At 39.6% G+C, this 15240-nt stretch overlaps 1 protein-coding gene across 9 annotated transcripts in view; it reads left to right on the top strand.

Annotated features, from left to right (window-relative positions):
* Positions 1-1759: 1759 nt before the first annotated feature.
* Positions 1760-15240, top strand: part of BMX (BMX non-receptor tyrosine kinase) — a 54715-nt gene continuing 41234 nt past the window's right edge. For 2 of the 9 annotated variants that reach the window (XM_001101349.5, XM_077988450.1), the window contains exons 1-4: positions 1760-2120; positions 9550-9696; positions 10534-10638; positions 12642-12723. In XM_001101349.5, coding sequence (XP_001101349.1) covers positions 2118-2120; positions 9550-9696; positions 10534-10638; positions 12642-12723 — 337 coding nt within the window. In that variant the 5' untranslated portion in view covers positions 1760-2117. Of the gene's footprint in view, positions 2138-8495; positions 8613-9549; positions 9697-10533; positions 10639-12641; positions 12724-15240 lie in introns of those variants that run through there. The other 7 variants (XM_015126998.3, XM_077988456.1, XM_077988454.1 and 4 more) reach the window with 5 other exon arrangements.

The following is a 15240-nucleotide window of genomic DNA, read 5'->3' on the forward strand; positions in this document are numbered from 1 at the left end:
TAATGAAGTCATATTATCGAAATAGCAGATTGCCAAAAGTTAGGATGTAACGAAACTCATGGAAAATATAGAGCCAAAGAAATGGTCAGGAGAAGTAGCAGAGGAAATGAATGAATAGAATAAGTAAATAAATCTGTGACATTTTGCCTTAGAGGAAACCACTCCTCCCAGCTGCCCTTGGGTGTTTTATGCCCCAAGAAGGGATGGAAATCCCAAGAGATTGTGCCCAGGTGTTTCCACAGTTATACCAACTGTATTAGTCCATTTTCATACTGCTATGAATAAATACTCAAGACTGAGTAATTTATAAAGAAAAAGAGGTTTAATGGACTCACAGTTCCATATGACTTGAGAGGCCTCAAAATCATGGTGGAAGGTGAAAGAGGAACAAAGGCATGTCTTACCTGGTGGCAAGCAAGAGTGCGTGTGCAGGGGAACTGCCCTTTATAAAACCATCAGATCTGGTGAGACTTATTCACTATCATGAGGACAGCACGGTAAAAACACCCACTCCCATCATTCAATTACCTCCCACTAGGTCCCTCCCACAACATGTGGGGATTATGAGAACTACAATTCAAGATGAGATTTGGGTGAGGACACAGCCAAACCATATCGCCAACTCCTCCTTCCCCTGCCCTAAGTTTACTTTTTATTCTAGAATCGAACTTTTGCCATATTACCATATATAAGTTGCGAAGTAAATACCAATCGCCATGTGGAAAAGGGAATTAATTAGCAGAGTGTAGAATTAATTTATTTGGCCAGGTTGTTATGCTACTGTTGCCCTGCTTCACGCTTAATTTTTTGAATGACTACCTACTATATTCCTAAAGAATAGAGAGCTATTTGGAATCCATCAGTGACTTTAATTTGCTATTAGAATGTAAGTTACACTCTTTTGAATTCTTGTGAAGGACTCCTTGCCCTTCCCAAAATTCCAGTTTCCAAACTGAAATATTAAAAAATATTTCTGCAAGTTATTTTTCCCACACTCTACTGTAATTAAACCATTACTTGTGGCTCCCCCACCCACACACATACACATAAGCCCCTTGAAGATGTGGGCTGCTTCTCTTCTGTTTGCTCTTGTGTCTCTAGGCCCTCACGGAATGCTCAGCACATGGCAGGTTCTCAAATAAGACCTGACTGAACAAATTAATAGAAATGATGCTAATTCCATGTACACTCAAAAGAATACCTCTTTGAAAGTCAGTAGCTTCACTCTCTTCTGCCAACCCAAGACTTCTTCACATCATAGATACTTACAAATAAGTTACAGTAAGCAACAATTTATAAGTAAACACAGTGTGTCAATGCATGGCAAAAGGATGATTACTTCTCTTGGCTATCCATAGCAGGACATAAAATATGCCCTTAGATTTATTACAAAAGGCCAGTCAGTATGCACCAGAGAAAATGGTGGAATGGGGGAAGCCAAAAGTTGTGAGTCTGTCATAATGATGTCAAGTGACACACTTTTTCATTGCGATCAGGGTGTACCATACCTTAGAAAAAACAATCTATTTTCCATTTCTGGATGTCTTAATAATTTAAAATATATAAATAAGCTCCTTTTCCATCATATGAACTGTTCTTACGTATTCTCTGGCCTTCCTTTGTCCAAATGTTGAGTTGAAGTTTTCATTGCATATTCTCTGTGCGCTTTGGCATTACCTAATGGTTTCCTGGCTCGTGTGAGAGAAGTCAGCGTCAGCAGTCGGGTTTTGCCGAGATATTTTCTTGTCCTTTCCAGCACAGAGCTCTACAAACAAAGGCAGGGTTATCACATGTACCCGAGAGCTGCCTGGGAAAAGCGGGAGCTATAGTTATCAAAATTTTAACCTTTATGAAGTATGCTTTTGTCTCCGTTTTTGTTGCGTTCAATCAGATCAACAAGTGTTGGCTAAGTGTTGAGCGTGGTTTCCTGTGGGATTGTGTAAGGCTCTGTAGGACAATAAATGTGTTGGGGGCACTGAGTAATGTAGCCATTTCTGACCCGGCAGCCAGGAAAATGTGAAACAATTTGCTTCTGGAAACAGGACAGCTGGAGCTGTGTTCCTGCAAGAGCAGACCAACCACCACGGCGGACCCAGGCAAGCACGGAACAAGCCGAGATGGTGCGTTTAAGCGGCAGGTGGCTACTCAGTGTCGTATACTATGGGGAAAATAGGTTTGGTTCCCGGTGTTGTGGGGCCTGAAGTTACAAACTTTGGGAAGCTCACTTTAAGAAAAATAGTACAACATTTTGAATATGAAATTACTAGGGCTTCCTCTGGGACTTTAGATGGGACCAGGTAATTTGGAGGCCAACGGCTGAAACTGCTATAATTTCACTGTAAAAATTCACTCCTTGCTCAAAATCTCAGTTAGGGAAGCTATCAGGTTGTGTACATATCACCACCAGTTGTATCTAACTTTGTGCTGTATTCTCTGCTAATTTTCTCCATCCTCTTCTTTAGGTATTGCCTTTCCACAGCTTTTCATATTGGCCTCATAACTGCTTACAAAGAGACATAGAAGTGTTCCTTGTACCTTCTTTACCTGTGTTTTTATGATGTTACTTTAGCTACAAATATTTGCTCTTAGGTTCCTGAGGTCTCTCTAAATCAAGTGCTTTATGTATTTTAGATGGAGATAGACAGATGGGAGGGAGGTAAACCATACAGTTGTACTCACATCCATATAATTTTAAAAGATTTTGTGGGCCACAATGATTTCATTGGATTTGTAAAGGAGTATAACTTTGTGGTCCATATAAGTGCTTCTCAAACTTTCCTGTGCACATGGATCGCCTGGGGATCTTGCTAAAATGAAGATTTGGCTGTGCGAGGTCTCAGGTGGGAAATGAGAGTCTGCATGTCTAATGAACGCCCGGATGATGCAAGTGCACAGACCACACTTTGAGTCACATCCAAGTATTTATTTGTTGGACATATGTGGCACAGATACACAGTCAATAAGGGGCTGGTTCAACCTCATTTTATGGTAACTCGTCTCAAGCTGGAAAGTCTGCTACAAACCTGCTATGGACTGGTGTTGACATGACAATACATGAGGAGGTCTTCCTGCCTCCCATTATCTCCTATCCACAGGAGCTGGGGACAGAGGGATGGGAAGTAAAATTTTATCATTAAGGATCATTATCATTTCATTGTCTTTAGTTTTTTAACTTTGCTATGGTCTTTTTTAAAACTTTGCCTATGGAGCAATGAGAAGGGACATAAGTTTTTAGGACACCTACTAGGGTGTTGGGCATTAGGCTGCCATCTTCTCGACTACTCATAACCTTTCGAAGTGGTTATTGTTTCACTGCCTTTACAGATGGGGAAGCTGAGGTTTAGCTGGGTTAAGTAACATATGACAGGTTGCACAGAGACAGAGCAGGGATTCGAACCCAGCTCGCTGCTTTCACTCACGCCAACCTGCATCACATAAGCAGTGTAACATGTTTAATTCAGCATGAGATGCTAGCTCATGGATTTATTGCTTTTTGCTTTTCTCCTAAGGAAGGTGCCCAGAGAGAGTGCCCTAGGCAGAGGAGAGGGAGCAGAAAGAAAGAGGGTAGTGAAAAGAGGAAAAGACTTAGAAAAGCTCTATGGGACACTGAAGATTAATCTCACACCTAAAGCAAAACTTAGCTCCAAAAGGACTAGCATTAAGATTCTTGCCTTCTTTGTGAGAAAATGATCTTCCCAAAGTGTCTGGTTTTTATACACTCATTTTGGATCAATTAAGGTGTGATGCTCCAAGATGCTGAGAATTTGACTGTCAATGTTAAAAGATTTCTGTCCATATCATGCCAAGATCAACTTTAACTTTCCCTCTCCTGAATAACATCATGGGAAATAAGGATCTGTCAGGTTCTGTGAAGCCAGTATTTGTCTTTGGCCAGCATCATAAGACTTTTGGAACCACTTTACTTGATTATCAGTCAAACATTTTGTTCTTGTTTAAACTTACCATCACATTTTGTTCAGTTATTTAGCAGGAAGATAAGCAGGCCTGGCATTTGGGCAAATATTTGAAGATCAAGTTTGTCACAGGGCCCTCCAGTTTCCCTTCCAGATCCTGCCCCACTTGGAGCGTCTTCCCTTTCTTTCCCACCCTTCCTGCTCTACTGCCTTCCCACCACATGTATTATTTTAAAATCTTGACACCTCCCAAAATCTTTAGCTACATGGCATGTAAAGTAAGAGAGGATAACTAAACCAAGTCAAAGGGTAAGGAATTGCTATCCTTATCTCTGAATTTTAAAGGATAAATCTTTAAAGGCACCACCCTGAGCCAGTGAGGGAATACACTTCCTGGTTGAGGGAACTATCCAATGGACATTTAACTAGATAACCCTATCTCCCTTGGCATCCTGTCTCCTGCTCCCCTTCTGTACCACTGAGAATTTATTCCAACTTTTGAGGTTGTATGTTCTTACCTATTTTCAAAATGTGGTTTCAAATTTTGTTATTTAACACTACCTTTCAGCAGGAGATTCCTATTGAAAGATTATAGGTAACATCGTTCTGATATATCCAATAAAATGTCTCTTGCACGGGTCTGTTAAGACTCAAATTCATGGGTAGTTTCACCAAACTATGTCCCTTAGCAAAGCTGTAGTATGTTTGGCTGAACACATAGATATCTCCTACTCTGTTTACTGCCATCGGTGGAGTGGACGTTGTACAGGTATGACACCTGAAGCTGGCTCCCAGGGCCATGCCTCTTAGAGCACTTGTTAATGGTACTGGCTAAGTCACTTAGGCTGCTGGGGCTCAGTGTTACATCTGTAAAATGACTTCTAAGTTTCCTATAAGGTTTGACATCCCTATGACCGCCTTCCTTTATTTAGGTTAGAGCAGTCTCTGGTTTAGGAGGGTCGCACAGCAGGCATGTCCTTCTCTAGCATTAGAATCATGGTCGCGAATATGGGCTGTGGAGTTAGACTGCCAGGATTCAAATCCAGCTCCACCCACTAGCAGTGTGAGCTGGGCAATTTATTTATCTATTGCAGCTCCATAAGCTATAAGCAGGGAATGATGTTACAACTTACTCTAAAAGGTGACTCTGTCACAACCTACCCCATGGGCTGGGAGTATCCCAAAATATCCCATAGGGTGTGGGTGTTCTGGCCTACCCCATAAGGTGGAGGTGTCATGACCTACCCCATGGAGGAGTTGTGACCAGTAAATTCTAAACAGCCTGGCACATAGTGAGCCCTCCTTAAGCAGTGGCTAGGATCATTATCACAAAATCACTCTCATCCTTCAAAGTCTAATTTCAATGTGCTCCCTTCTAAAATACCTTACTTGGTTATCTTAAGAAAAAAAAAACAGCCTTGTCTTCCTTGGACCTTTCATAGCAAAGTGAATGGACTCTACTCTAGCACCTACATTTTTTTCCCCATCTTTTCTTTTTTAAAACATAGTTGGTACCCACAATGTGCCAAATACTTTCCCACAAGGTTTCTCATTTAACTCCCGTAAAGTAAGAGAGTCATTACCTATCTCATTTTACAGATCAGAAAACTGAAGGTTAGTGCAAGGGAGGAGTTTGGCCAGGGTGACACGGTTTACAAATGACAATTCTGTAACCTCCTCCATGCCTTCCAAGTTTGCCACCCCACAGCAATCTTGCATATTAATTAGTTATGCAGCCCATCTCTCAAACTTGTTCATCATCACTCAGGGCCACGGACAGCTGATCTTTATTTCTGGAACCAGTCGTTCAATGTTGGACACACTGTGCGTTCAAAATCAAGCGTGTCAAATAGAACTGCCGACTTGAACTTCTTACTCTCATGACATCGTTTCCTTATAAATCCTAAAAAACTATAGTGATTACAAGTCATGTTAATTTAACACACACCTTTTATGTATGTAAGAGGTTATCTAATGGCTGCTGGCTTCCTTATAGGAAATACTATATTGATTTCTGCCAGGTTTTTGTGTCTCCTCTGTGCCGTAATCGCTTCCTAGTGTCATCCGTTTATGAAAATAGGCAGCCTGGGCTATTTGGTAAGCAAATTGATAGGTCTATTTATTCTATGTGGGTGGTAATATGAGAGTCCACCCAAATCCCACTAGCTCCTCTATGGAAATAGATTTCTTTTTAATACTGACTGGGTTTAGGATCTCATTTTACTATAAAAGGTTTTTTGTTTCACCTTCCCAACTGAATTTTCCTTAAATAAGCATAAGAAGAGCAGGGTTTGCTAGTTGTTGGACAGGCATTTGACTTAACAGTGAGCCCTGTTTATTTATTGTCAAAATACGAGGGGGGGGGAAGATATTGCATTTCTAAAAATTAATCATCAGCAACTATCCAACTATCCTTCTATATCAAGACAGACCATAGAAATGTTTTCAAATTAGAATTTAGGACATGTAGAGGAGAAAGGAGAAGTATAAGGAAGGGACAGAAATAAATAGAAGGAGAAAGGCAAGTCCAAGCCTAAGCAGAAACCACATAGTTTATCTTAGAAGAAACTGATCCGGAAATGAAAAAAAGCTTGAGTCATCAAGACGGGGTCCTTCAAGATTGTTAGGAAGCCTCAGTAGCCCAGCTTAGGGAGTGGAGCTTTGAAGGACTGTTCCTCTTGGATGGGTACCTCAAAAATCTGTAGCTTCAGGTGTTTGTTACACGAGAACAACATATTACAGACTCAAGTGCACAGTATGTGAACCCATCTTTGAGAAAATAAGCGTATGCACATAAATATTTGAAAAGAAAAACATCTAGAGATGTGCTGTGTTTTTCTTTTCCCTGTCTGTAGCTCTTGGCTTTATAGAATAAACATATATTGCATATGAATCTTAAAGTGAAAGCAAAAAAATGTATAAAGCGCAGGATTTTGAAATGAATAATTATGTTGAAATTTCACAAGTTATATTTCATCAGATGTAACAACGCTTGTAAACCCCTGGAGGTTTACTGGAGAAGGTGCTTGAGGGCTCAATACCTTCCTTTTTACTCAATGTTCTTCCTTTCACTATATAGAGGCAACTTTGTGAATTTGTCAGTGGTCTCTATGACTCATCTTATTAATTTTTTATATAAAATTCCAAAAATTCTCACCTTTAGTGTCATGCACGTAAAAGTTTTCTTTTTCTTTTCTTTTTCTTTTTCTTTCTTTCTTTTTTTTTTTTTTTTTTTTTTAGGAGACATGGTCTCACTCTGTCGCCCAGGCTGGAGTGCACTGGCGTGGTCCTCCCACCTCAACCTCCCTAGTAGCTGGGACTACAGGTGCATGCCACCATGTCTGCTAATTTGTTAGAAACATTTTCTAGGGACAGGGTCTCACTATGTTTCCCAGGCTGGTCTCAAACTCCTGACCTCAAGCAATCCTCCCTCCTCAGCCTCCTAATGTGCAATGTGCTGGGATTACAGGCATGAGACATTGTGCCCTGCCTAGGTGTGAAAGTTCTATAGACAGAAAAATATGTATATCAGCACGTAGTACTGGGAAAGACTGAATAGCTCCTTGGACATTGGGATTTTTACATTTTTAAAACAGTGTTGTTAATGTCACAAATTGATTCAGCATCTAAAAAAATTAAAAAGTAAATTTTCTATTCAACTAATCAGATCCATTTAATTAGCACTCTGCTTTGAGGAATGATATTTCAGCTGTGGATATAAAAAATTGGCAAGAGTTTTCACAGCTTTCTCCTTCTGCCTCATTAGTAAAATATAGAAATATAAAAGGCAAAAGTACCCTACGACTATATGCAGTGTGATATTGCCTCCCCAAAGGAGGCTTTCACTCAAAAAAAGTAGACCCTCATGGTTTCTATAAGTCTCCGAACAAATTCTCTTCTGGCCACAGACTTTGGGTGTAGAAAATAAACTTACCGGGGCAGGTGGATATGTAGAGTTCACAATGGAAGCAGAGATAAAAGGAAGGCATGCTACCTACCTCCATAGGCTCTACTATACCCTGATCTCTGCCCTGTCTTTGATCACTGGACAAAGAAACCAGTGACCATTGCAAATAGCACCCATTGTACTCAGAAGAAACCCATTCTACTTTTGTGAAAGAATTATCCTTTTTAAATAGCTAAAAAAATATCCCAAGCAAAAAGTAACCAAGACTTTATTATATTGAATGGATAAGGTTTCCACTACTTCTGTCTAAAAATCAAATAATGCCCTTGGAGGACAGTTTAGGAATTAATAAATAATCTTTTGTTCTATGTAGTAAATAATAAAAGCTGGTTTTCTTAATTCCACTTTGAGAGTTGTGTGGTCTATGTTAGGAGGAAAGCAGGCTGGAGTCAACCATGGTTTATTCAATGCCAGGCTGTATTTCTTAGTCTCCCTTTCATTTCACTCTTCGCCATAGTGGGTCCATCATACTCCCAGGCCAGTGAGAAGTGCCCTCTAGTGACTGGATGGGTTCACTTGGCACCCGCCTCCATGCAGACAGAGCAATGCCTGTGTGGGTGCTTCCTGATCAAGACTGATAAGTGGAATGCAAATATCTTCTTTTGAATGCATGACCCTGGCATAGCCAGAGGGAATATGAGTGATGGTGCCTCAAAGCAGTAACTTTCTGCTTAGAGCTTGAGAGTTAAAGGTAAGGACCACACGTATACTTTGGCTCTAGCGAGTCTAAGGTGAGTAAAGCCTTCAGATTATCAGTAAAGAAAGATCTTAACTATTGGGCATGTGAATTCAAATAACGATGCAATTTCGCAAAGCAAAGAAGAACATAAGGAAGTTTGTCTCTCTGGTCTACTGCTCAACATTGCTACTTTTCATGATCAGACCTGATATGAGACTGAGGGATGAAGTAACTGTCTTAGTAGAAGTAGAAAATGAATGCATTTATTTTTCAGAAATAGCTTAAGTTTTAATGTTTTACATAATTTTGGAATAAAAAGGAAGGGTCTTTTTACTTTGTAAATGTACTCATTTTTTTCAGTTCTTTTAAATCTCTTTTGATAGCATCTGTTATTGCGCCCTCATACATTTTCCTCATTTTATCTTATCTTAGGCATTCACTTTGATTTTAAATTCTCATAGATATTGAAAATTATACCTGTGTAATTTATGTTAAATATCTGGTCATGATCAGGGGCTGCAGGTGTTATTTACAATAATGTCAGTGTCTCATAGTGGTTTGGGTAATTTGGTCAAATTACTGGCCATTACTTCATAAATTGTGAGCTGTCTGGAGTTAAATTTTTTAAAGTTTTATTATATCCAATTCAATTCAACCAACACGTATAGAATGTTTAAAGAGTAAGGAGCATTTTGATAAGGTGGTCTGGAGAATGAGGCAAAGATGATGAATTTATTATCCACAGTGGGAGGAGTCAAATATATAAAGTGTTTTTTAAAAATCAGCATATTTATAAAATCCGAAGCAAAGGCAGCAGAAAAACTGTAGCTATTGTGTAATTTATTCTATAATCCTAAGTCAGTCTCATTTTTTAAAAATTAGCATTTATATTATCCCTTAATAGGAAATAGTTGAGGAAAAGATATGAAGGTTAAAGAGAACTTACCTAGATGCTGCAAATACTCATTTTAATTATTTATTTTGTTTAGGATGATAATATGGATACAAAATCTATTCTAGAAGAACTTCTTCTCAAAAGGTCACAGCAAAAGAAGAAAATGTCACCAAATAATTACAAAGAACGGCTTTTTGTTTTGACCAAAACAAACCTTTCCTACTATGAATATGACAAAATGGTGAGACATCATGTGTTCCATTGTTTTTATACTATTTATTACTTTTCCTAAGTCTCCACAACGTACTTGATCATAACGAAAGAATATCAGGTTTCTTAGCGTACACAGTGAAGATCCACTTCTATCCACTTATCACATGACCTTTTCTTAATGAAAGTATAATGAATTCAAGATAAAGGATTTTAAAACATTAGTTAACTTTACTAAGGCAAATTATAACTTTAGAACAGTGGTTCTCAACTGAGGGCATTTTTGCTCCCCAGGTGACACTGGGAAAAGACTGGAGATATTTTGGGTTGTTCCAGCTGGGGGATAGGAACAGTAAGTGTTAAAGGCATCTAGCGAGTAGAGGCCAAGAATGCAGCTAACCATCCTGCAGTGCACAGGACAGTCCTCACAACAAATAATTACCCAGCCTTAAATGGCAATAGTGCCTTAAAACAATGCTAGAAATAAGACTATTCCTGGACAGTTGAGAATTCTACTATAGTAAAAATACTGAAATACTGTCATAAGGTTGAACCAAAATGAAGATGCTTTGCAGAAGTTAAATCTTGATTTTCCTGAGTATATTAACCACATGGTAGGTGATTTGAAACACATTTCAAGATAATCAAACAAGATTATTAACCACTGGAATGTATGTGTTTGTGTCCAGACTCAAGGAATAGATTCTGTTGTCATTGGATTTTGACTATTACGGGATAATGGGAAGTGACTCTCCATTGCCCACCCCCTACCCCAATCTCCCTCTCAAGCATGACTTGAGCTTTATGCTTTTCCTTGTGCACCATGATGTATTGCATGAGGTATCTTACATTTTGTTTTTTAATTCAGAAAAGGGGCAGCAGAAAAGGATCCATCGAAATTAAGAAAATCAGATGTGTGGAGAAAGTAAATCTCGAGGAGCAGACGCCTGTGGAGAGACAGTACCCATTTCAGGTAAAGGGAAGAACAACATTACATTGGGTGGATAGTTCTTCCTTTAATTTTTCTATTGTAAACTCAATATATCCAGGGAAAATAAGGATATTTCAAAATAATCTATTCAGACAATAACAAGGCTTGGAATATTCCCACATGGGAGTTGGGCATTTTGCTAAAATTCTGTCCACAATCTGCCTTCTCTGGAGGGAAGGGAAGCAAGATAGGAGTGTAAGTCGCAGTGACCTGACCTGCCTCAGGTCTGATGATCTCTTTTAACACACATTGCTGAGTATCTCTGATGTGGTACACAGTAGTAGGCATACTATGGGGAACGAAACACTGCTCCTACCCCAAGGCACTGACAGGGAAGTGGCAAAATAAACTAATACACAGACCATTACAAAGCAGTGAGGGTGCGTGTTCAGGTGGAGGTCAGCAGAACGCATCCGTGGAGTCCCAGGATGTGGAAGCTTCATTCCTCGCTCCAAGAGGCTAGAGAGATATTCTATTGGAGGTGACACTCAAGTTGGGAAGGACAAGTAAAATTTAGCCCAGCAAATATGAGAAGGACAGTGGGACAAAAGAAGCAGCAGGTGTCAAGGTGTCAAGGCACTGATGAAATAGTATGATATGTTTAGAGAGCACTAAGTAGTCCCTATGAATAGAAAAGCCCATGCGACAGTGAAAGAGATGAGCCTGGAGAGGTGACCATGCTAAGGAGTTTTCATTTTATCCTGAAGTATTTTAAACAATGGCATGGTATGGAGTGTATGCTGACAGTACCTTTTGGAAGTGGCCTAATCTAAGTCATGCCCAACTTTTCTTATATCATAAAAAGTTACATTTCTGATCTAAAGGTAGATGGATTGTCTTTCAGATGGCCTGACTACCCTGTGCTAGTATTAGGAACCTGTGGCCAAAAATGAAATACAATAATCCAGTTGATTAACAACCCATACTTCCCATTTGGAAAAAATATTACCAGGCCAGGCACAGTGGCTCATGACTGTAATCCCAGCACTTTGGGAGGCCAAAGAGGGAGGATCACTTGAGGCTGGGAGTTCAAGACCAGCCTGGGCAACATAGTGAGAACTCATCTCTACATAAGCATTTTTTTCACGAAAAAATTACCCAATGGGGGGAAACCAGGGGAAGTCATGCTCATGGAAGATGCTGCAAACTCACCTCACAGATGCACAGGGTGCTCAAAAGATCACAGGCTTTGGAGCCCCCACAGAGTTCCTAGTCCCACCACTTATACTTGTGCAACCATAAACACATACTCAACTTCCATTTCTCATAGAGTTGAAATAAGATTAAAATATTGAAGTAGCTAGGAAAGAGCCCAGCAACTAGTAAGTGTTTAACAAATGTGTATATTTACCAACCAGAGTTGAATAAACTAGAGAAAGATCTGGAGAAGATATTGTAACCTTCAAATGTTCAAACATTTGTCTTAAGAAATAGAAATATATTCTGGGGATTCCTGGGGTGCCACATGATTAAACAGATGGAAGTAACAGGGAGACATATTTTTACTCAAAGTAAGTGTGAACTGTATAATGATCAGAATATATGCATATTGGCAGAGATGACATAGTAAAGAACATTCCATCCTTGAAGGTATTTTTAAAGATAGAGCAGTTAAACATTTTCCAGTGGGCTGTAAGGAAATCATGCACTGGGTAGGCAAATGGACCAGAACAATCCTAAGACACGTGTAATGTCTAACATATTAATGTCCATAGTCCGGGGCATCCGTGATGAGAACTCAGTGTTCACTACTACTATTGGGTGCATCATCGCTGTAATTTTCCAAAGTATAGGAGTGTCTGGGATAAAACAAACTGATAGCTGGAGGATTTTTTTAAGCAGATTTTTTTTCCATCTAATTCCAGAGCTGATGTATACTATATAAGCAAACTCAAGGTTTCTTTTGGATGACAAATAATTTGCAGGTGCACCAAAGTGAACTAAGTGCAATTATATATAAACACACCAAATATTTTCCTTTCCAGATTGTCTATAAAGATGGGCTTCTCTATGTCTATGCATCAAATGAAGAGAGCCGAAGTCAGTGGTTGAAAGCATTACAAAAAGGTAATTCAAAAAAAGAAATGTTGAAAGAGAAAGGTCAAAAAAATGTCATAAAAGAGAGTCGTTTTTTGAGGCTTGGTGGAGGAAAGATACGGCAGTAAAAAGACTCAATGCCAAAAGACAATCTACTGATTTTCCTACTAATATCAGGGAATGTGTCAGACTCATCCTCATTTTTGCATTCGCATTGTTACATAAGGAAGCCTGTGGATCGGATACTCTGTCCCGCACAGAGCCAGTATTGTGCCTTCCCAGCAGCTTAGGGGAAGCCAGGCCACCTGCTCTCCACTCAGTATGCTTGCCTTTACCAGGGGGAAAGTCTAGGTCATCATGGGGATATGTCAAGTCCTGTAGGTACCAGACTTGATGTTTATAGAAAGTTACATCTAATACTTATACTGAGCATTTACCTTTTGCCAGCTACTTTTCAAATACTTGTAAAACATTTTTTTAGGTAACGCTCTTAACAACTCTATGGAAAGAGGTAATATTATTCTCCATTTTTCAGACAAGTGAAGTTTTTAAAACATGGCCAATGTCATAGATACAGTAATGAGGGACTCAGAACTCAATTACCTAAACCTGACTTTTTAACCAATACATTGTAAATGCTAGGCAAAACTGAAGATTTACTGACGCTTTTATTCAGTGATGTTTAGGCCGCCCTGGTAACAACTTTTGGTAGAAGGGAGAGAATCATTGTTAATGATTTGGCACTATAGTATTTCCCTCTGTGGTATTTTAAAGATGGGTAATGGTGTGAAAACAATATTTAACTCAAATGAATTGTTCCGTTTGTTGTGAAATTTCAGGTATTATGCTCCTAGATGGAGGAAGATTTTATTTTATTTTATTTTATTTATGTTTAGATGATGATTCTTGCTCGGTACACCTCAAATTACACGCAGTTACTCCACTTTGATGCAAATATACCCTTTTCACACATGGGGCTTAATTTTTCCTTTGCATAAAAAGGTTTAGCAACCCATTCTGCAGGTAGCAAGTGGTCTATTGGGGGACAGAAGCTTCCCTCTACCCACCACCAGCTCATCGAAATGAGAAAGGCAACCGCTCTAGAGTTAGATACACCCGCAGCAAAGTCCTGCTTTGCTGTGTCGCCTAATAAAATCATCTAACATCTCTGGATTTAAGTTTCTTGACCTGTAAAATAGGAGATCACATTTCTTTTCTCCTAGAGCAGTCACGAGCCACAAATGAGACACTCATAAATATATTAAAATATCTTATGCACAAACATGAGTCACTGTGGTTACACTAGGGCTTCTAGGAGGAGCCCTAAGATTCTGCTTCCCATTTAGTCTCCTTTGGTGGAATTTCCTGAGCGGTAGGTGCTATGTCCTATGTGCAGCTCTTGGTCATGCCCTGCTAGATCTCATGTGCCTGAGCAGCTCATGTGAAGACATATGAAATGTAAAGGAAGAGCAGAGAAAGAAGCAAAAACACATCTCCTAGCCCCTCATAAAACTGCAGAGAGTCCCCATCACTACAGCTGCCATATGCACAATAAGTGATTTGTCTCTATGCACAATAAGTAGTTTGTATCAGTTAGTGATGCTTTGGGCTGCAGGTAAAAAGACATCAAACAGTTGCTGAAGCAAATCCACTTTTGTTCTTCTCCCACAGTAACAAATGCAAAGGTAGGCGGTCAGTCAAGGGCTAGTGCAGCAACTCAGTGAAGTCAGTAGGTATGCAGGCTCCTCCTAGCTTTCTGCTCTGTTATCCTTAGAGGCTGCTGGAGAGATTCCAAACCTTCCCAGAAGCCTCCCTGCAAACTTATGTGCTTATGTCACATTATCCAGAACTATATCTGATGGCCATTGATGTGGAGGCTAGAGACAGTATCTTTTTTTTCCAGTCTCTGTGCTGGAAGATAGTGAGAAAGAAGGTGCATGGGATTTGCTGTCAAGTTGGCCAACCAACCTGCTGCAGGAAAACAAAGAGGTTCTCCTGCTCAAATATTCTCCCCTACAAAGTTTCATTGTGCTATAATGACTCCTCCTGACTTTTGTGTCTATTATTTGGCTCAAGCATTATAAACTGAGGTAGACATTTAAGACAGAATTTTCCAGATGTTAACCTACACTTGGAAGGTTTGGGCTGATTCAGTGGTAACATAGGAGTGTGGAGTGTGTGTCAACTATCATGGTTCTGAATTCAACTAACCAGATGTGGAAAAAATGTGCCCTTCCTTCCAAAAATTAAAACAGAAGGGGGTTTTGCAGAGGAGTTGGCACCTGTACCTCGTGATGTAGTAGAAAAAGCCTGAGGCTGAGTCCCAGGTCTGCTATTTATTAAGCTTGTGAACTTGAGCAATTGTACTACCTTTCTGCACTTCAGTTTACCTAACTGTGTGAGAGGTATAATAACAATAGCTACCCCTCAGGCTCTTGAATCGATTAAATTAGAGGACATGTGTAAAGGAAAATATGTAAATGTAAAGTCCTATAGATATATGAGTATATGAGTTCCTCTTATTGTCATTATTAGGTGGTGAGATTG

Source organism: Macaca mulatta, chromosome X (assembly GCF_049350105.2).
Source record: "Macaca mulatta isolate MMU2019108-1 chromosome X, T2T-MMU8v2.0, whole genome shotgun sequence".
NCBI lineage: Eukaryota > Metazoa > Chordata > Mammalia > Primates > Cercopithecidae > Macaca > Macaca mulatta.